Here is a 21,537-nt window from a genome sequence, read left to right on the forward strand (position 1 = left end):
AGATCGCACCTGTCGGCTAACAGCTACTGTAGCTGGTCGCTCTTGGTCTCACAGCACCTCATCATGCAGGAATGGGACTGAGACCATAGTATAGTTGGTCACACATTATTATGTGTGACCAACTATATTTCTTTTCAGAAATGGTCTGTCTTAGATAAAAGTTCACCAGTGCAAAAGCTTGTACTGGCTCAGCAACTGTAGGTGGTGAAAAGAAGCGAGTAATGATTTCCCACAGAGATTCAGAGCAATCAACACTCACTGTATACTTCTATTAGTTACAACTTGCTAGTACCGGGCGAGACCTCTTTTCCCTTCAGAACGCTCTTAATTCTTTGACTCAGACATTCAGTATTTTTCTGAGATTTTAATCCTTACTGCAACATCACCTTGCAGTTGCTGCAGATTTGTCAGCTACACATCCATGATACAAATCTCCCATTCCACCCCATCCCAGATCTTAATCTACTGGACTGAGATATGGTGACTGTGGAGGTCTTGTGAGTACAGTGACCTCATTTGTGACATGACATGTTATCAGAACATATCAGACCAACAGACCAAATCCATCAGTCAGAACTGCTGACATGAAGAAGGGGGGATCCATGCTTTCGTGTTGTTTATGCCAAATTCTGACCCTAACGTCTAAATGTCACATCAGTAATTGAGACTCATCAGACCTGACAACATGTTTCAATCCTTGTAGTTTCAGTCTTCTGTTCTTAGGTGATTAGTGTGGCACCCAATGTGTTTCTGTATTTCCTTAACCCTTTTTCTTTAAGTCTCAATGTGTTGTGCCTTCAGAGATGCTCTTCTGCAAACCTTTGATTGAATGAGTGGTGATTTGACTTCTTGTTGCTTCCTATCACCTTGAAGCAGCCTGGCCACTGTCCTCTGACAGCAACAAGGCATTTTCACCCAGAGAACTGCTGATCACTGGATATTTTCTGTTTTCAGACAGGTGTAAGCCCCAGCAGTTTCTAAAATACTCGGACTATCAAAGCGCATCAAAACCAGCAACCATCGTAATTTCAAAGTTACTTAATTTGTCTTTCTTCCCCATTCTAAAGCTCAGTTTAGACTTACCAGGTCATTTTGACCATGTCTACATACCTAGTTGCATTGAGTTGATGCTATGTAATTGGGTGATTAAATCTTAGCATTTATGCCCAGTTGAACAGGCGTACCTGACAAAATGGCTGGTGAGTGTATACGTATGTTAAGATAGTAAGTTTCTCAATTAATAATTAATTCATCCATCCATTCTCTTCCGATTACCCTTTTCAGGGTTGCGGGTGGGGGGTGGGCATGTCCCAGCTGTTTTAGGGCCCTAAGATAGCTGGAATAGGCTCCAGCCAGCTCCAGGATAATTATCCTTAGGCTAGGATAATTTACTGATAAATAAAAGGGACTGTGTTCATCTTTCCCTCTAGAAAAAAGCAAATCAAAGAGACGGCCGGTTCTTGACATTGAAGAGATTTAAAGTGAAATGACCCATCTGTCAACATGTTGTCAAACATTTCACTGAGAGTCTCTAAAGTGTCCACATCAAAGCTAAGCACAAAAGTGTTCGAAAAGGCTGTTGTTAGCACCAAAAACTGAAGTGACAGCAGGGAGGTATGCTACTATTATTTCTACTTCTCTGGTATTGATGAAACTCGAACAGCGGTGCCAGGATAATTATCTCACTCACCAAAAAACAAGCCTCTTCAGTGTTGTTTTGTCAGTAATGAAGGAGGTAATGACAGGTGACCCGGTCTGTCATCTTTTCAATTATTCATTGTCAACTTGAAAAACATGGGAGACACAGCTTAAGAGATATACAGATTTCTTCTTTATTAAAGCATCTGAAACACAGTAGATTTTTTTAGTCTACATGCCCTTGAATAGATTCCCATTAGCCCACAAATGCCTGTAAGTGATTCCAAAAAATGTTTTATCATCTTGCTCAAGCAAATTTGGTGTCTTGCTTTTTATCGTGCCAGGGGTGATTTCCAAAAATAATGTCCAAATGGGAGTGTAGGTTAATTTTTGTTAATTTAATTAGAAAATCTGTTGATTTTAGAGATGAAAAGCTTTCTGGAGAGGCAACATGAGTTTTCTTCTTTGTGTGTGTGTGTGTGTGTGTGTGTGTGTGTGTGTGTGTGTGTGTGTGTGTGTGTGTGTGTGTGTCACCATCTTAAAGTTGCCTTCATTATGCTCAGTATGACATTCTGTATTTATTTCCCATCCCAGCACACACCAGGAATTTCTGGGTGGTGGGTGATGGATATTTTTGCACCTACATATTGGAGTAGGTTAGAGTCATGGGGGAGTTGGAGAATGACTAAAGGTAAATAGAGTGCCTTCGCATACATGCATAGCATTATTTTTATGTGTGCACATTTGTGTTGGTAGAACTGTCAAGACAACACAGAGGGTGATCGGTGCGAACGCTGTGCACCGGGATTCTACGGCGTGGTCCGAGGTTCTCCTGATGACTGCAAACCCTGCGCCTGCCCCCTTACCAACCCACAGAATAAGTAAAATTTCTTGCAACCTATCACTACAAACTTTAAACAATATTAATCTGTCATTTTATGCACATTTTATCTTTTCTGTCCTCTCTCCTCTGTAATATAAATAGACTGTATGCTCCAAATGTTTTAACATTTCTTTTGTAATGTCTGTGAAAAATCTCTTTTCATATCCAGTTTCAGTCCCACCTGTGTAGCAGAGGGGTTTGATGACTACCGCTGCACCGCCTGTCCTGAAGGATATGAGGGCAAACACTGTGAGAGGTCAGACACATACAAAGAAATGAACAAGCATAGAAGTTTGGAAATCATCGGCTTTTAATGTGGACTGCATGGATATTTAAATGCAAAGACCAATACAGGGAATACGAGTTGATGTAAAGTGGAATCCAAAAGTCTTAGTCGACCCGTGATAGTTTTAAGAGAGACATTATATGGAAAGAAGTGGTAGTGGCAGTTGCCCCATGCCCATCCCCAAAGAGCCAAACTTCAACTTCATACCAGCCAAACCTGGAAATGCATTGCCAGTTGTTTGCACTGATTTGAATATTTAGAATATCCTCGTATGTGTTATGCCTAAATTCTGCTGTAATGACATGCACTTGAGGTTTACATGAAAACATCTCAGACCTTGGGATCCCACTGTGAGTATTTTGCTGGTGAAATAATTTGTGATATCTCTTTACAGTGTGGGGTTAACATATGTTAAAATTTGGTTAGATTTGAATACTCTCTCTCTCTATGTGATCCCCCCTGTTTAGGTGTGCCACTGGTTACCATGGTAATCCAAGGATACCAGGTGGCCACTGTGAGGAGTGTAAGTGTTCCTTGTGGGGTGCGTTGCCCGGACCATGTGACCCTGTCACGGGCCAATGCCGTTGCAGGGTTGGGGCATCTGGGATGACGTGTGACCAGTGCATGGATAGGCATGTGTGTGGACCATCTGGGATCATCTGTAAGACTAACGCACAGCTTTTGGTTACTCATTCTTTTGTTTTCTTCATTTTGTTTTCATTTTTTTCCCTTCATCTTTTACTGTGTTTTTTTTTTCAGAGTGGTCTAGTGTAAAACATGAAAAAATGAAGAAATAATGTGGCTGAAATTTTTTATGCACTTACCTTTAAATGGAAGTTGAGAGATTTTATTATAAAGATTAATCTGCAGTGAAAGTTACCACCAGTGGTGGAAGTAACCCAGCGTAACAGCATGGGGTGTCATGCTTCATGAACCCCACAGACATGCTCTCTGTCTCTTTCTTCTCTGTTCTTCTGTTCCCTTCCCTCTGGTGGCTCACCTCCCTTCATTGTCACCTGATGTTGTGATTTTTACTTTATTTTGGCAATGAAATGCAAATGAACAGTCAGAGCTCCTTTCTCCAGTTGCCATGGGAGACAGGAGATTGTGGCAGAAGTCAGATTCAAGTCATTTAGAAAATAATTTCAATGTCATTTGGAGCTAATTTAAACTTAATATGACCATAATGGCAGGGCCAATTTGGTGCCATTAGCATGTCTAGAAGGAAGTCTATGTGTGCAAGTGAGAGCACAGAAGAAAGGGTAGTAAGACAGAGGCTGATGTGAAATTGCTGCTGTCAGGTCAGTGAGGAAATTGCTTGCTCAGGTCTTTGTGTTCAGACACAAAGCGTGTGTTCATAAATTGGCAGTGCGTGTGCCGCAATGCTTCCTGACACCAAACCGCTCAACTCTACGTCCAGGCTATAATCCCAAGTCCTGATGGTTTACAGAGAATGGAGTGATCACACTGCTGTTCACTTGTTGAAGAGTGATTGCACTCTGCATTCCTTCTGTTATCTGGCCTTTCTCCCATTCTGTCCAATGCCACTGAGCACTTTTGGAGTCAGAAGTAGTGACATGCATGCAGCTCCTAAATTTGTTGTATAATGCTGTTTGCTAAGAATTGCCCCTTAATGTCAATAGATTTTGTAATGGGTACATTAGTAAACGCACCCAAAGAAGAAGAAATTCAGGAAGAAAATTGAGAATAAACTATACAGTATCATGGTGTACAGTTATAACTAAAGACTATATCTGCTTAATAATGGAAAAGAAACTTGCTGGGCATTTTATATAAACTTTAAAACCAAGATCCATATCACTACATGACGTTCAAAGCCTGACCAACAGAATCGCTAGTGCTTGATCTTAACAGGTGGATAGCATTATAGCTATGTAATAAGACAGGATATAGCTTATTTCTAAATTAGATTAAACTGAATTACAATGTGACTGCAATGGGCTTCCCTATTAAATGAAATAATTCAATTAATTTTCCCATTGTCAAAAATTGACAAATATTTTAAGTGTTGTAACTTTAATTTAGACAAACTGACTTTGGACTTATCAGTCTGATGCAAAATAATTGGGAACACAATATATTGATCACTGAGTATTCAGAAGATGGAAACCGTTGGTGGGTGGAACATTTTGACCATCACTGTCCTGTTTTTATGGATCCAGACATCACATGAGGGAAACTGAGGGATATACAGATTCATTTTGGTTTTAGTCCCACCCTGAAATAATACTTTTCAAACTTAAAAATACTTGACTGTAAAGTCATTAGAAAATTGCTTATTTTGGCCATAAATTTGGTGATTAGTATAACTTTCATGTTATAATCAAACTTCAATCTCCATCTTTTTTCTTCTGTCTGTGTATATAAAGTTTTTGTTTTTTTAAAGACACAGGTGGGGACATTTGCGCTGTTGTTTCTGTGAACTTGCTTAGTGCCACACCTTTAAATTCAGTGGTGTTTTGACACCTACAAAACCTACCTACTACATAAACTGCATTACATTTGTAACCCTTACAACTCTTATAATCTCATATAATTTACTATATCAATAGAAGTTTACTATTTTATTATCACACTTCAATAGAAAACATTTACACAATAATATTACACTTGCTTGGTGTAAATACATATATCATTTCAATGGCACACTGGAAATGTTTGCAATGATAAAACAACTGCCGTTGTATAGTGACTCACACATGTACGATAATATTGTGTGTCATTATTAAAATCCACTATCAGCAGACTTCAACATACTGCTTACAAGCTCCATCTCTGTAGTACAAAATGTTTTCCCTCAGTGCTGAAGTTAGTGAATGCAATCCTTCATCAGTGAGCTTCTTGAATAGCTTTGATTTGACAAGCAGCTATTTACTCCCACATACACAATGTAGTCTGCATACAGTACACTGTGTGCGCATATATGTGTGGGTTTGTGTGTATGCATTAAACTGCATGAACGCATGGATTTATTTGTGTTTTGCTGTTTTGTCAGAGATTGATAGAGTAGAAACTGTTTTTATTTTATTTAATTTTTCTTTGATTTCCCTTGTCAGAAATTTTAATTTGTGTAATAAATCAGCCTCAGGCTGCAGAAGGCAAAGAAATTCATACACACGCGATATAGGAGAATGTGTGTGTGTCTTAGTGAATTCCCTGGTGTGCGCCGTGCATATTTGTGTGTGTGTGTGTGGGTGTCTGTTTGTGTGTTTTTAGCCTGCAGTGTGTACTTGTAGTAGGCACTTTTGCCCCTGCGCGCTGAATTTCATGCATCACCAGCCCTGTCTTTCTGATGCCAGAGCCACTTAAACAGAAAAACACAAGCAGTCACCACAGTCCCTTATTGATGTGTTTCTGAGCTCGCCCATATAAACACACATTCAGTTGTAAAAATGCACTCAAAACTCAAACTTTCTCGAAAAGTTAACATGTCAGCTCACACACAGACACAAACCCATAATGACTATTTGTGGTTTTAGTCGCCCTCATGACTCACTGCCTTACATCTGACTGTGTGTCTTTACTTGTTTCTCCAGCCTGCGATGATGAGTGCTCTGGTTTGTTGATCAGCGATATGGACCGCCTGTTAAGCATCATCAATGAGGTCACTTTGACGACACCCCTTCCACCACCTTATAAGGTGTTGTACCGATTTGAGAACATGACAGAGGAGCTCAAGGTAAGAAAAAAAAATGTGTGAGAGTAGTTGGAATTTACTTTTATTTAACCCATGTCATAACTACAAGTGGTTTCATTACTTTGACTTACTTTGACCACCTATATGTGGCGTCCCTCAATTCGATGCCTTCAAATTTCCTCCATTTGAATTCTGGAAAAACTGAGATTCTTGTGTTAGGACATGGAATTTTCTCCAGTGAGGTCGGTCATTACACCAGCCCCCCTGCCAACAATATCAAATATTCTACTGAGAACCTTTGCATCGTTTTTTGTTTTGTTTTGTTTTGTGAGGCTCTAAGATCCAAATCTTGTTTCTTTCATCTAAGGAACATTTTAATCGGTGCCTTGTCTTACACCCAGTAATTTGAGACTTTTAATACTCCCTTTAAATTCCGCCCGACTTGATTATTGTAACTTACTTTGCTTCGCTGTCCTCCTTAGCCTGTTATTCCTTTTGTTATGATGCATTTCTCTTTTTACTCTTTTACAATTTTTATTAGAACAGCAGATGCTGGTATCTAATGTTACCAATGGTTGTGACCATTGGTTGCATACTACTTTTTATGAGGCGTTACTTGAATGCTCTATGTAGGGCATACTGATACTCATTGTGCATTCTAACACTACTACAACATGGTAAACTTATCTAATGAATCTACTGATTAACATGTGCATGACATGTTATGATACTTCGACTGCTTCTGTTTGTGAACCATTCAAATGCTGCCTTCTTTTTCTAGTGGAACTTTTTTTTTGGCCTCACTATGATGTGTCAGTCTCTAGTGGGCTCATTACTTCCCCCTGAGGTCTAAAGACCACTGGTACAATTATCAAGTCACAGTGAGTCCTACACACACCACAGGGAAATATGTACTTTTGTGTTTCAGCCCTGTGATAGACTGGTGACATGTCCAGGGCGTACCCCACTTTTTTACACTTTTTAAACTAATAGGCGGCATAAATAGCCTACTAAGTTGGACAAGCAGTATAGAAGGATGCAAAGATGGCTAGATGACTGAATGGAAATGTTTTGTGCTTCAAAGGTTTTACAAAAGAAAATATGTACTATAACTACTACTTGGTTTATTGTAAAAAATAAACCAAGTAGAAAGCATTTTAATGTGCTGTGTAATCAAATATATGGTCGTACATTGAGACACTCACTTTAGCTCACTTAAGATGTTCTGTAGGTAAAGGATTATCCTGCATTAACACTCCTTAGTGAGTTTTTCAAAATTTTCCAAGCGCTTAATTACAATTCCATAAAGTTGCCACATTTATATTGCTAATACACACTGCACTTTGAGACAATTTAAATATGTTTATCAGATGTGTTTACAATTGAATTATTTATGTCTTCCTTGCCTTTTGCACGCACTTGTTTATTCTTTTCTTTTTAGCTCTACGGCACAAAGCCAGACAGTTCAAAAGCCTAGCCCAGGGCCAAAATGTGTCAGACATTTCTCTCCATAATTCCTTCATCTCTCTGTTTCTCTCTGGCAGCACATGTTGTCGCCTCAGAAAGCTCCAGAGAGATTACTGCAACTGGCTGACTCCAACCTGGGATCGCTGGTTACAGAGATGGACCAGCTACACAGCAGGGTAAAAACCTTTGAGTTTTTCTTTTGACTCAAATTTTGTCTCCATCGTTGTCTGCCTTCGTCCTGTCTTTATCCTTGTTTCACTCTTTCTTTGTGTGCAGCCGGAGAGCAAATACACATTGTGACAGGCACTGAGATCATAGTTTAAAGCATTGTGTGTAACAGTTTTTGCTGTCTGGGATGTCAAAATATAGATATATAGTACTGAGACACTGGGAATTAAGTGCTGCTATCCACTGAAACATGCAATCATAAATACAGATAAAGGATGTAAGGTAAAAATCGAGTTTGTACAATTCTAAAAGTCTTCTCTTACGCAAGCTTTCTTGAACTTTCTTTCAGAAATAGTTCTCCAGGCTTCTTGAATGAGATTCAAAGCTCTTCTTTGGATGTTGTTAAGGTAATGTTAAGGTTCAAAATTGAGGAAGGAGAGTACAAACCAGCCTTGGTCCAGAAGGTCTTTGGTCAAACAATGATTTTAATGAATACACGCGTGGGAAGACACTCTGTACGCAGACAGCCAGTAGTCCTCGACTTAATCAAAGCATGAACAGATATTTTATAGCATCAGGGTTTGTTTACTGACGCCCCTTCATGCGTCACCGGTACATTTTATACATAGATCAGATCAACATCATCATGACTTTTCACCCAGAAAATCATCTTCTATTTTCATGGCTTGGTACTTTCCGTTCTTGTCTCAAAGTGAATTGTTCCTCTTTCTTGTCTAGACATAACTGATCTCTCCTCTAAATAAGTCTAACTAATATGTGTGTATGTGTTGACCTCACATGCTCTTTGTGTCACCTCTTAACTGTCTGTGTCTCGTCCTCAAATGCTCCTCAAAATAACCTACACTTAGACTCTGCTTTCGGTTTCAGTTCTGCAAAAGGCACACTCTGCAAACCTGCAACTTCCTGTCAGCCTGCAACTTAGTCTCTCTGAAAGACACACACTGTTTAAACATCTGAATGCAATATAAACTCCAGATTATATTATTAATGCAATGGTACTGATGACAATTATTTAACAATAGCAGTAAAATAATTTCCCTTCTCCACAATGTCGATTGCCTTTTGTTCCATTCTTTGTTGAGATAATCTAGATTTTAAATGCTAACATATACCAGTATTATTGAGGGTCAGAGAAGCATATTTTGAGCATTTTACTAATTTTTAAAGCAGATTTTTACACAACTTTTAAATCCTATATTTTTACATGCATGTTTCTTTTTAGTTGTGTATACTATGCAAAAATAATGAAGATGAAGTGCAGAATAACTTGTACCAGTTGGTCAAAAATGTCTTAAAGGGCATTTTAAGGACTTTATCATGGCAGTTTCACTTTGATGGTTTGTTTTTCAAAGCAAACCTGATGTCATGAATAGCTTTCCCACCCTCTGGAGCTCTGTGTTGCTTCTTTTGGCCAGCTATATCGCTCAGCTGGGCGCGGATGAGTAGCTAAGTGGTTGGATATTAATAAAATAAAGTGGTTGTCACACATGAACTCCAGAGAGTTCCAAAGTTTTCATATCTCACATGGAATATACAGCTGGAAACAGTCTGTTTCAGACAGTTTGGTTTAGTTGAGGGTTTTGCAGGACGGAGGACACCTGACACCTACTCATGTTCTCCCTGAGCCTGCGTAGGTTTTCTTCAGGTACTCCAGCTTCCTCCCACTTTCCAAAGATAGATTAATTGGTGATTCTAAACTTGGTGTGAATGCGGGGTAGATACAGGTCTTAAGCGCACAGATTAAAGTGCTCTTTGAATGTGTGTGAAAGCCCATAGAGTGATATATAAATCGAGTCTAGTTTATTCCATCTATTATTCTGTGATGCCACAGAATAAAAGTTCAGGGCTGCGCTACCTGTTTGAGAATCAGTCCATGCATAAAAGTAATTAAGATGAAAAGTTAACACTCTAAAGTTTTATATACCACATAAATAATGAAGTATTCTACAAACTCTTTGTCTAATACGCGCTCATTTTTTACCATTTTGAGAGTCAAAGTTATCTGTAAGAGTAGTTTACCAACACAGAAGGAAAAAAACACTTTTTGAGTGGAGGGGACCTAAAAATACCAAATGGAGAAAAATAACACTCACATTCGTGCTGTCAAGCTGCAGCCTTTTAGGGGCTGAGGCCTTGACATTTGTTGACAGCAATACTATCCCCCACACCCCACACCCCATCGCACATACACACATACTCTCACACAAACCACCTAAAATGATATAGCATGGTCTTGTCAAATCACAACAGTAATTACCTACACTTTCTTTTTGTCAGTGTGTGCGTGTACATGTACATTGAGTGTATATGGAACTGTTTTCATGTCTGTCAAAAATTCATCCGTCTCTTGTTTTCCTGGTCCTTTGTGAACATGTTAATGTCTGATATTTTGTTTTCATTTCATGTCAGTAATTCATTTATCCTTATATTTGTTTGCACAGTATTATCAATAGTGCTTATGTATTGCTTTCATCGCCCTTTACGTTGAAGATCCATAGAAGTCGATACGTTCACTTATTCAGCAGTTGTTCATTATTTTATAACGTATATGTCTTTGTGTACAGGCCACTAAGGTGTCTGCTGATGGAGAGCAGGTTGAGGATGATGCTGACAGGATTCATAAACGAGCCGAGGACCTGGAGCAGTTCATCAGGGACACACTGCTCGGAGCTAAAGGTAGCAGAAATGAGAAGCACCTCTCCCCTATTAGCTTCCTCTATATCCTGCCAACTGGGATTTCAGGATTTATCTGTCTATTGTCTCCCTAGTTTCATCTGTCATTAGAGCACATTTCATTAAATTAGAGAATATTACATGTAACAGATCCCAATGGGAAATTTGGGTTATTACATTTCGGGAGAGTGGGACAGAAGAGTATGAAAACGTAATGAAATGAATAATTATCATGACAGAACACATTAAAAACTCCATTTAAATAAAGATGCAGCATCTTCAGAATGACACTGAAGTTGAATTGCACATAAAATAATTACTGTGATAAGAGCAGTGTCGTTACAACCAAGACTCATTTCAGCATTTACTCGGAGTAAACAGCTTGTATTCGTTCTATTCGATCATTATTCTTTGAAAGTGTGACATTTTCAAAGTGAGACAAACAAAACATCTTAGTACCCCCTTGTAAGATCACTAATGGAAAACGTAGCTCAAACACAGTCGCTGATGGGCCAGCTGCCAGTGCTCTGTGCCAGCTGCCGGAGTAAAGTGTTGCCTGACCAATAAAGACAGATCCAGCAGGCTGCAGCATCGCTAACCACGGTGATAAAGAGAGCACCTACCAAGATAATTGGGTGCAACAACTCAGTTGGCTTTGTTCGTTTTGTAGGTAGTTGGCAAGCAACTCTTCCATTACCTTGAAGAGTAGCATCATGTGGCAAAAGAGGCTTCTAAAGCACAATCTAGCTCATGTGCACATGAACTACAGTGCTACACAAAAATCTTGAGCCAGCCTTTCTTTTACTAGGAAAATGGGAAATATGTGCAGTTATTTATTGAAATGTGACCACATAATTATAGTGAAATAAACTGTACAAGGTAAAAACAGTTTGTACCATTCTAACAAGCTTAATGCACTACAAAATCGATATTTGGTATGAGCACCTTTATTCTTCAGCACAGCCTGAACTCTCTTAGCCAGGTTAGAATTGCTTTTAGTCCTCAGGAATAGTTCTCCAGGCTTCTTGAAGGACATTCAAAGCTCTTCTTTGTTTAAAAAATGCTGAGGTCCGGGGTCATTTATTGCCCTAGCAGTGTGCTTGGGATCATGGTTATGCTGAAAAACGAAGCAGTTTTAAATCAGACGCTTTTTCCAAATGGAATTGCCCGATGGATCAAAATCTGATGGCATTGTTCTGTGTTCACAATTGTTCATAATACCCAGTTTTGACAAGTTACCCAACACCACTGTTTGAAATGTAGCCCCAAACAATGATAGATCCTCCACTATGTTTTATAGATGGCTGTAGGCACTCACTGTTGTACCTGCTTCTTGACTCCATGTATACATCTCTTTATACATTTTGACAATGCCTTGTTGCAATGTCTGCTTCTTGTGCAATAATGCACACCTCTTACTTAAAAATTGCTTCTTCCACTGAGATGGTTTCTGATGAGGCTTTATTGAACAGTACATGGATAAACTGAGGGGCCAGATGAATCTCTTACATGCTGTTAATCTGCTGTAGTCTGCCACTTCTTCTTTGGATTATCTCTTGTTTGCTTGGCATATCTCGGACTGCCAAGCATTGCCTAACGATACAATTTCAAACTAGTTGTTTTTTACACTTGAGTGATTCATAGTTCAGTGTTTATGGCCTTAACATACAAGAAAGGAAGAAAAAAACATTCTTCTGAAAATTGTCTGCTACAAGAAAAGGACTGAAAATAAGTGAAAAGCAGCCAATATCCAAATAGACATTTTGTAAGACCTTTAGAAAGCCTGGAAAACTGTTGATCAGGAACACTTTAAGAAGTTACTCTTCCTCCCGAGAAGAACGGATCAACATCTTTGCACAATACTGTACTTATTGTGGGTTCTCAGTCATCCAGGTCATGGTAGAAGCTTGGAGGAAAAAGTACTGTACTTGTTCAATCACAAATGGTAGCTTGAGCAGCATTGCTCATGCATACACAGATTCATGCTTCAAATTTTTTTTTTAAAGATTTTTTTCCACATTGGCCTTTTTTAAAATATATTTTTTCATGGTAAATGTTCAGCTCCTGTTCACCAGCTCGTTGCTGTGGTGCTAAGTATGTACTGCAGAGTGGCGTTTAAAGGAAAAAACAATAAATAATAAAACAATAAAGAATTTTTGCTGTGTCTTGATAAGAGGAAAGAGAGCGGTGAATCAGAACGGTAACGTTGCATTTCAGAAAATTAGAACAACAAGCTTGTAGCTCAGAAGGAAATCTTTGTAGGTTTAAGAATTCAAACAACCCTGCTGCTTTGATTCACTGTTAATAGAATAATATTGGCTTACAGCACCTTTAAATTAATTTTCAATTAATTTGAACCAAAATATTTTCACAACTTAAAGGTATTTCTTCACTATTATTTGTTTGTTTGTTTGAGTTCTTCATGTGGTGTCTTTGTTTAACCACGAATCATATATTATCCATGTAGCCACAGATTTAGGGATAAGTACTGTCCAAAAGCGGGATGCTGGTGTAAAAGAGTCTCTCGGGACTTTGCAGTTTTTTCCAGATGGTTTCCTCCAGCAGTGACGACTTCAGGCAGATTGCTTCTTTCTTTGGCTCTGTCTTACGCACACATGCGCCCACACACACTCACACACAAATATATACTCTGCATATGTAACTAGCAGGTCACTCAATTCAGCTCCAGTCTCCTTTTTTTTTTTTTTTTTTTTGCTGGTGCAGCTGCTGCATCTCCTCCTTCAGCTCTGTCAACAGTGGCTTCGTGACCAGCTTGTGATTAGTTTTCTTCTTTGACTCAACACAAAATAAACACAACAGATGATAACTCAAGTATAAAAGAGGTTTCACTGCTTTGTTTAGGGATTCCAAGCCATTAGCAGTCTTCCGTGTGGGAGTGGACGAGAATTGAACGTGTAGCTTTTGAGCTTTTGTTTAGCCAAAAGTGCTTTTTTGCTCGACACTTTGGTTGTACTAGAACCCTTCATGCTCTTCTTTACCTACTATTACAGCTGACACCACATTTAGTCCCTGTTGTTTCAATATTAGCCTTAAAGTGGACTACTACACTTTTTCTCTGGTAGTGTGTTGCAGTGGTGGAATCTAAATAAAATGGACAAAGTTTCGAATAATGAAGTTAGTTTATGTGCAAGTTATCCCTATAAAGACTTTGAACTATCCTAAATGAACAGTTTCGAACAATCGTTTGTACTCTTGGTTGTGTATGTCACTGAGATTATATCCCTGATGTGGTTATCCCTGGCACATGGCTCTGGCTGTGGGAAAATCAGCCTATTTGTAAAGCCTCTGTTTACAAGGACCAGCCAGCAGTGAACTGGCTATGTGGGCACTAGGTTAAACAGGTTGTTGCCGACAGCGGGTGGACTCAGGTCCAGTGTAGGATGAACTGTGAAGAAAGAAAAGCTACTCCCCTTTTTTCACATTTAACAAAGTAAACATCAGTGACACAATTCAATGCAGTGTGCCATCACCAAGATATTTTTTTAACCCACTGCATCTTTGGCATTAGAAAAAGCTGCCGATTTCAAACAGTCTCCACTCACTTGTTTTTGAACTCTCATTTTTAGATAAACTTTGCTGTCACAAAAGTGTTTTTTTTCCCCTATTCTGAGTTTTTTTTTTTTTATTACTTGTATTCATGCTGGCTGGAAAAAGGTGTTTTAGTATGGACAAAAGACACAACCCTTTAACAGAAAAACTAAAAACACTGCAGCTCCATGGTAACCACCTAAACTTTATCTGCTGATAAAAGCTCCATAGCGAGCGAATAAGTGGATCTTGAGTGCAGCTTGGTTTGTCACCTGTTTCCACAGTCGCTCCCTGTTGTCTAATGTGTTGTTCTCTGTGTTTTCCCTTTCAATAACTGCTTCAGTTAGACAGTCAAAGCTTTAAAAAAAAAATAATATTCTTGTTGGTGAAAATGGTTATATAAAATAGTTATATATGTGCGTGTGTGGCTCTAGTTTTAGTCACTTTATCCTGAGCAACTCTAATTGAATTCTACTTAGGCTTAGCACAAATAAATCTATTTATAAGTGGCTCTTCCTCCCCTTTGCTGATATTAGGTGGGAACAACAAACAAGTGTGCTCTTTCTAAAACTGTGTAGTCAAATAATGAAATATTTTGATTTCCACTATGAAAATTTTATGGCTTGTGTGATGAAAAGAAAGTTACTAAACCAACCCATTCTGGCTGGCTGTGATGAAACTGTCCTCTTCTTGTTGTTGCTCCCAGCTCTCTGGCCCTCTGCCTAATCATTGTGTGATTATGGTTGTGTGCGCGCACGTGTTTGTTTCTGAGAGAGGAAAAGAGAGACTGTGTCGCAGCTCACTGGATGATTGAGAGCAGCAATTAGAGACTTAATTAGTGGCTATCACAAACGCGTGCGCATGCACACACACACACACACACACACACACACACACACACACACACACACACACACACCAGATACACAAACACTGATGCCAATGTACACACACATTCATACAGCTGCGCATGCACAGCCACACACATGCACACACATAATAATACTGTACACACTTTTCTCTGTGTGCGTGCCTGTGTTTACTAGATAGCATAATATGATTCCATCCACGTTTTAAGTGTTTAATTGGCTTTTAAATCCTACTATGTAATTATATGGCTGTGACACACACTTACAAACTCATAGACATACGCACACACAAATGCAACATGCGCACACATACACACATGCAGTACAGCTGTTCATTAGCATGATGGCTTTACTTCTGTCTTGGCTCTAATCACGGCATGTTTACATTTTAAATGAGCGGAAATGCTGCATTGCCACAACTGCGCACACATACACTCAGGCCCACCCGTACACAAACACCTTCCAAACACTCACATACTCCGTTTAACTTTGAACTTACTTTAATCATATTGTGTTTACATTTCAAATGAGAAAGGATTGCAGCATTACAGCAGACACACAAACCACACAAACACACATTCAGTTTTTCCCTCTTCTGTTTTCGTTTCGCATAAGCAAATACACAGACACACTTCTCATTAGGGTTGCAGCAGTTTGAATAGCCATAGAGTCTCTTTTTTTTACTGTATTTTAATTATTGATTAGTTTGAGATTTCACTAGCTGTAATTTAATTAAAGAGGGGCAGACATAAACTCCTTTGCTTTGAATAGAGCTTTAGCGTGTGCATTTGTGTCTTACTGTCAGACTTTGCCAAAGACAGAATGTCCATCAGGTTTGGCGTGTTCATCTGTTTGGCTGTGGTACATCTCTGTATATATGAAGAGGATTTCTGTGTGCACTTCTCAAACTGTCCCTAGCATCCACTTCTGTCACACCAGTCCTCTGCATGTCCTCCTTCACTCCTATGTGGTCGTCCTCTTTTCCTCTGGCCTGGCAGCACAGCATTCAGCAACCTTTGTCCAATACATCCACTATCCCTCCTCTGCACATGTCCAAACCATCTCAGCCATGCCTCTCTAACATTATCTCCAAACTGCTCAGTCTGAGTTGTCCCTCTGATAATTCTACCTTATAATAATGCTGTGGACTGAACAGGCAAGATAATACTTGAAAACACAGTGTTTCCATCATTAGATTAAAGTCATACAGGTTTAGAAAATTCAATCTGTGGATGATGAATTTAGTATTTTGTGCAGTTTCTGTCCACTACTTTAGTGATGGCTGAAATTTCTCAGCAGCTAATGGATTGCCATGAAATTTGTGCTGAATCATTTGCTGAATGTTAGAGTGTCCACTATCCGTTTTGTAAATTAACAGTTTGCGTGGTGTGAACATTTTCAGAATGTAGTTTTACTTCTTTGCACTAAATAGTAGGGCTGTGCGATATGACCCAAATCTCATATCCCGATATAAGAATTCTATCGTCCCAATAACGATATAAATCACAAAAATGCAACATTTTCTGTAAATTCTGTGAATCTCGGGAAGCTCGACTTGCAGGAAGTGTTTCCAGCTGCGCGTCATGTAGCTGGAGTCGAGTGTTTTAACCGATGCATGAAACTACACATTTTTAGACATAAGTTGTAACGGCTGCCGTTTTCTTTGTGAGTATTTATTACACGGCGTGCTGCGGGGAAAAGCCTGTCCTAACGTTTGAGTCTAAGGTTTATTTTTTAGCACCCGGCCGCTCTTTTTTTACTTCTCATCTGCAAATAACCTGCTCTTTCACGTGATTACGTTTATTTTGAAAAGTCTCAACAGGATCTTGAGTAGTGATGTGCGGATCGATCCTGAAATATCGATTCCTCCGATACCAATCATTTATGGTCTAGAATCGATTCTCACATTAAAATATCGATATTTTAGTAATATCATTCGGATTGTCTACATTCAAAGGAACTACTTCCTCTTCCGCCTTTCATAGTCATGTGCGAAATACGGCTGTATAAATGTCTCGCGCCCCTTGGCGTGCACACGCACAACAATGGCTGAGCCTAATTGGAGTCATGTGAGGACTTATTTTACCTCCACAAACAGCTGAGACGTGGTTTGCGATACATGTGGCAAAAAAGTGCTCCAAGAGTGAGGTGTTGTGGCCATACTAGGGCTGTTGGGGGGGAATACATTTTACAGTGTTTATTTATCGGATAAAATACGTTAAATGTTTGGCCGACCCGGAAACAGCGGGGGTGTCCAAATTCAGAGGCCGCTTCCACCTGAGGACCCGGCCTTCGTGGTCTAAAGAAAGCCGGGTAGTACGTCATGAGTTCCCTCGGTGGAGTGAAACTCTGCCGTCTGCTCCTTGCTATCTAAAATATAACCGGGCGCTGGCGTAAACACTCGACCGTCTCACACTTCTATTTAATCATTTTCTTTTTGACGTTTATTCAGCTGTATGAAAACCCCAGAGGAACCCTCCCGAGGGAATAATAAAGTTAAATTTAAATTAATCGAATCTAATAACTTTAATCTCAGCCAAACCGATTTACTCACGAGCAAATAAAACACTGAAAAAGCCAAACAATAACATTTTTAAGTTATCAAAGTGACTTATATATCATGTTTAACCCGAGTAGCGAAAGACCGCGGGGGTTTGAAGACGATATTTGAAGTTTACACAGCTACATTCTCACCTGAAAATATGTTAAAAGTTTTTTTGGGACCAAGAAAGAGAAATAAGAGTAATATTAAAACCAAGTAGCTGTCGCCATTGTTGGAAACTGGAATTGGCTGGGCCGCGCTATGAATTCTGCGATATGGTTTTTCAATTTTGTTGTCCGGGTGGAAAATCGGGAGAAATTCGGGAGAATGGTGGCTCCGGGAGATTTTCGGGAGGGGCACTGAAATTCGGTATTCTCCCGGAAAAATCGGGAGGGTTGGCATGTATGGTTGTGGCAACATCACTAACCTTGTCAAACACCTCAGAGTAAATCATATCACAGAATATGACGAGCGTATGTTGAGACTGAAGAGGAGGAGAGGGACAGGTGCTGCTAGGGCGAGACAGACGTCTCTCACAGAGTCCTTTAGTGCTGCAGGCAGGCAAGGTGTTCAAATAGCGCACAACTTCAGTTTTTTTTAATTTCTATATGATGAACTCTGCATTATTAAGTGATAAGAACAAGTAATCTGATGTCCTGTAATCATTATGATGCTATAATTTGAGATACAATAAATAAAATACGTTTTTGTACAAAGTATCAGTATTGTCGATACCACCCTGAATGTTACTTGGTATCGGATCAGAAAGGAAATCAGTGGTATCGCACATCACTAATCTTGAGCTTTATTGTGAAAGGTTTATGTGGAACATAAACAAGCGGAAACGCGATGCTGTTACCGTCGTTGTTGCTAACCACAACGCATAAAAACAGGCGCTTGTCCGTCCGTAGTGTGGTTATATAAAATATAAGAGAAAGAGAGAACTTTAAGAAATGAATATAGCCACTACAGTGACCATCAAAACGATGAAAAAATATTGCCGTAAACAGTTTATTTTGTGACACCACGAAACAAACGATAGCGTAAAATGAAACGATAGACGTTTTTATATCGTCATCCGATATATATCGTTATAACAGCCCTACTAAATAGGACATTTTTTTCATGTTTTTAACCATCTTTATGGAGTTATTTTGCTTACACAGTTGGGCTGTATATTGCCTATACACTAAAAGGAGATTGACCCTCTTGGCTGTTTGTCTTGTATATAACAGACTAACTACTGAAAATTGTCAAAGAAGCTGATCATGGTGACAAACGCACAAAGAAGTGACAGAGAAATCTTTAGCTCTGATAAATAGATTAGACTCTCCCTTTCATGCACCAAGCTCTGGTGTGTTAATGTTGTTTTTAAACTAAATTTGATCATCTAACAACTGAAAATACCCAGATTATTTTCCCAGGAGAGAGTAAAAAATAAAACTGAGCTAAAATATAAAGTGAATATGTCATTACAGGAATTGCTGGCCAGTGTATAAACTGATTTCATAAGATGATTACGTGTCAGTGGTGTGTTTCAAAGCTTGTTTTGAAGTTTTTCTGCTCTTGGTTGCTGAAAGGTTTGTTAGCGAAGCTAAGCAGAACTGTTAAGGTGACTAAAATAAAAACATCCGAACTTGATAATACCTATATATTTAAAATATAAAAGTTCATTATTAACCCTGAGGAAATTTCAGTGAATCTGAAATGCTTGTAAAACTGTGACTGCATGAATTGAGTCTGTCCACCTGCCGTGTTCTAGATTCAGACTACTTTCACGTTGTGTCTTTGTCTCCAGACCTCGAATCAAAGGCTGCTGAGTTGAATCAGTCTCTTTCACGGAGAGGTGGAACTCCAGAAAAAAGCCTGAGCGAGATGAAGGAGGAGATCCAGGCTATGCTGCATGAGATGAGGCAACAACAGCTGGGAAGGAAGAAAGTTATTGCAGAGGAGGAAAACAAGTATGGAAACACATGAACACATATGTACAGAGGTCATGTTTTTCTATCTCCCACACACACACACACACACACACACACACACACACACACACACACACAAAAGGAAAACTAAGTAAACAGACCAGCCATTGTTTTAGACATATGCAACGGAGTGTGTGCAAACCATAAGGTGGTAATATACAGAGATAAAACATGCTAACAGTCATGTCTGAGTACAAGAGAAAAAGTGAGCATCCATGCTATGGGCACTTTTTGAGGATGCTTGATGTTTCTCTTTCTCGCTGTCTTCATTATTTTTATTTTATTTTTTGTAAAATTTGTAGATTCAAATCACAACTGTTATCTCTAGGTGCTTTATAGTGGAAAGAAAAAAACCTAGTGTAACAGTGGAAATCACATCAACCAGACAAATAAATCTATGATCAAGCATTGGGTGATGGTGGGAAGGAAAAACTGCCTTTTATCAGGAAGAAACCTCCAGCAGAAGCAGATTCAGATAGAAGCAACCACGTGCTGTGACATGTTTGGGGGGGGGGGGGGGGGGTGAAGCGAAATGAAGAAAGGAGAACAGGGGGAGACAAGACGAAAAAGTCCATGTGGGAGAGAGAAGACACAACAGTGCCATGTAAACACACAAAGAATAAATTGAGGTGAGTGGAGATGAAGTGCTCAGTACATCACAAGTCCTGCAGCAGCCTGGACCTATATCAGCATAACCAAGGGATGCTGAGGGTCATGTGATAAAGCCAAAAGTTTAAGCTTTATCAAAAGGCCAAAGTTTAAAGTCTAATCTTAAGTCTGTCTACCAAATTCAAACCGGGAGCTAGCTCCACAGGAGAGGGGCCTGATAGCCGAAGGCTCAGCCTCCCATTCTGCTTTTAAATACAATATGAACCACAAAATGCTCTATTAAGATAATATAGTACTACTGGCTCTTTAAGATATGAGGAGGCCTGATTGAGGAAGATATGAGCGGACTTTCTACAGTAAATGGGATGGTTCTTATATAGCACTTTTACTCTACTTGAGCACTTAAAGCGCTTTATACAACATTATACATCACCCATTCATTCAAGCACTTTTTTCTGTGCTTAAGCGCTTTCTGTCTAACATTCAAACACATTCACACTCAGATGGAAGCATTGGAGAGCAACTTGGGGTTAGTATCTCGCACAAGGATATTTGGCATGCAGACTGGAGCAGCCAGGGATCAAACCACCAACTTTCTGATTAGTAGATGACCTGCTCTACCACCTGAGCTACAGCCACCCCGAAAATGTGAGGAGAATGATTTTAATTCAATTCTTGATTTAACCGGAAGCCAAAGAGAGACACCACCATCTGGGAAATATTATCTTGCTGCAGCATTTTGGATCAACTGAAGGGTTTTCTGAACAATCTGGTAATATTGGATTATAATAGTACAGCTTGAATATTCTGAATGCTTATTTAATTCACAAACTCGCTTTTCAGCATCAATTTGAAACATGATGTTTCTAAATTTAGTGATAATAAAGAGATAAAAGAATGCAGATGAAAGAAATCAACACATTTGTTTGATGTGACTCCAGGATTCCACCTACCAGTTATTTTGCTCTCACTTGTTCAAGACTTTGCATTTACTTTGAGCTGTTTTTACTCATGAAATTGTGAGTGGTGCCAGGACATTGTTCCAATGTGTACAAAACACTATGCTTCAGAGATTTTCTCTCACTTGTAAATACTCGGTTTGATTTTAGCAAGGTTGCTGCCTGGGCAGAAGGCAGGAAGTAAGAAATACATTCGCTTTTTGCAAAATCACCTTTTGTATTGTCACAAAGTG

The 21,537-nt window shown here is 39.2% G+C and overlaps 1 protein-coding gene across 4 annotated transcripts in view; it reads left to right on the forward strand.

Moving 5' to 3' along the window:
• The window catches only part of lama2 (laminin, alpha 2), a 228,061-nt gene that overhangs the window by 160,295 nt on the left and 46,229 nt on the right, over positions 1-21,537 (forward strand). For 3 of the 4 annotated variants that reach the window (XM_080883708.1, XM_080883709.1, XM_080883711.1), the window contains 7 exons: positions 2,395-2,519; positions 2,691-2,777; positions 3,275-3,468; positions 6,365-6,507; positions 8,010-8,108; positions 10,686-10,797; positions 19,553-19,715. In XM_080883708.1, the coding sequence (XP_080739834.1) occupies positions 2,395-2,519; positions 2,691-2,777; positions 3,275-3,468; positions 6,365-6,507; positions 8,010-8,108; positions 10,686-10,797; positions 19,553-19,715 (923 nt within the window). The remainder of the gene's footprint in view (positions 1-2,394; positions 2,520-2,690; positions 2,778-3,274; positions 3,469-6,364; positions 6,508-8,009; positions 8,109-10,685; positions 10,798-19,552; positions 19,716-21,537) is intronic. The other variant, XM_080883710.1, reaches the window with a different exon arrangement.

Source organism: Rhamphochromis sp. 'chilingali' (assembly GCF_963969265.1).
Source record: "Rhamphochromis sp. 'chilingali' genome assembly, chromosome: 5".
Lineage (NCBI taxonomy): Eukaryota > Metazoa > Chordata > Actinopteri > Cichliformes > Cichlidae > Rhamphochromis > Rhamphochromis sp. 'chilingali'.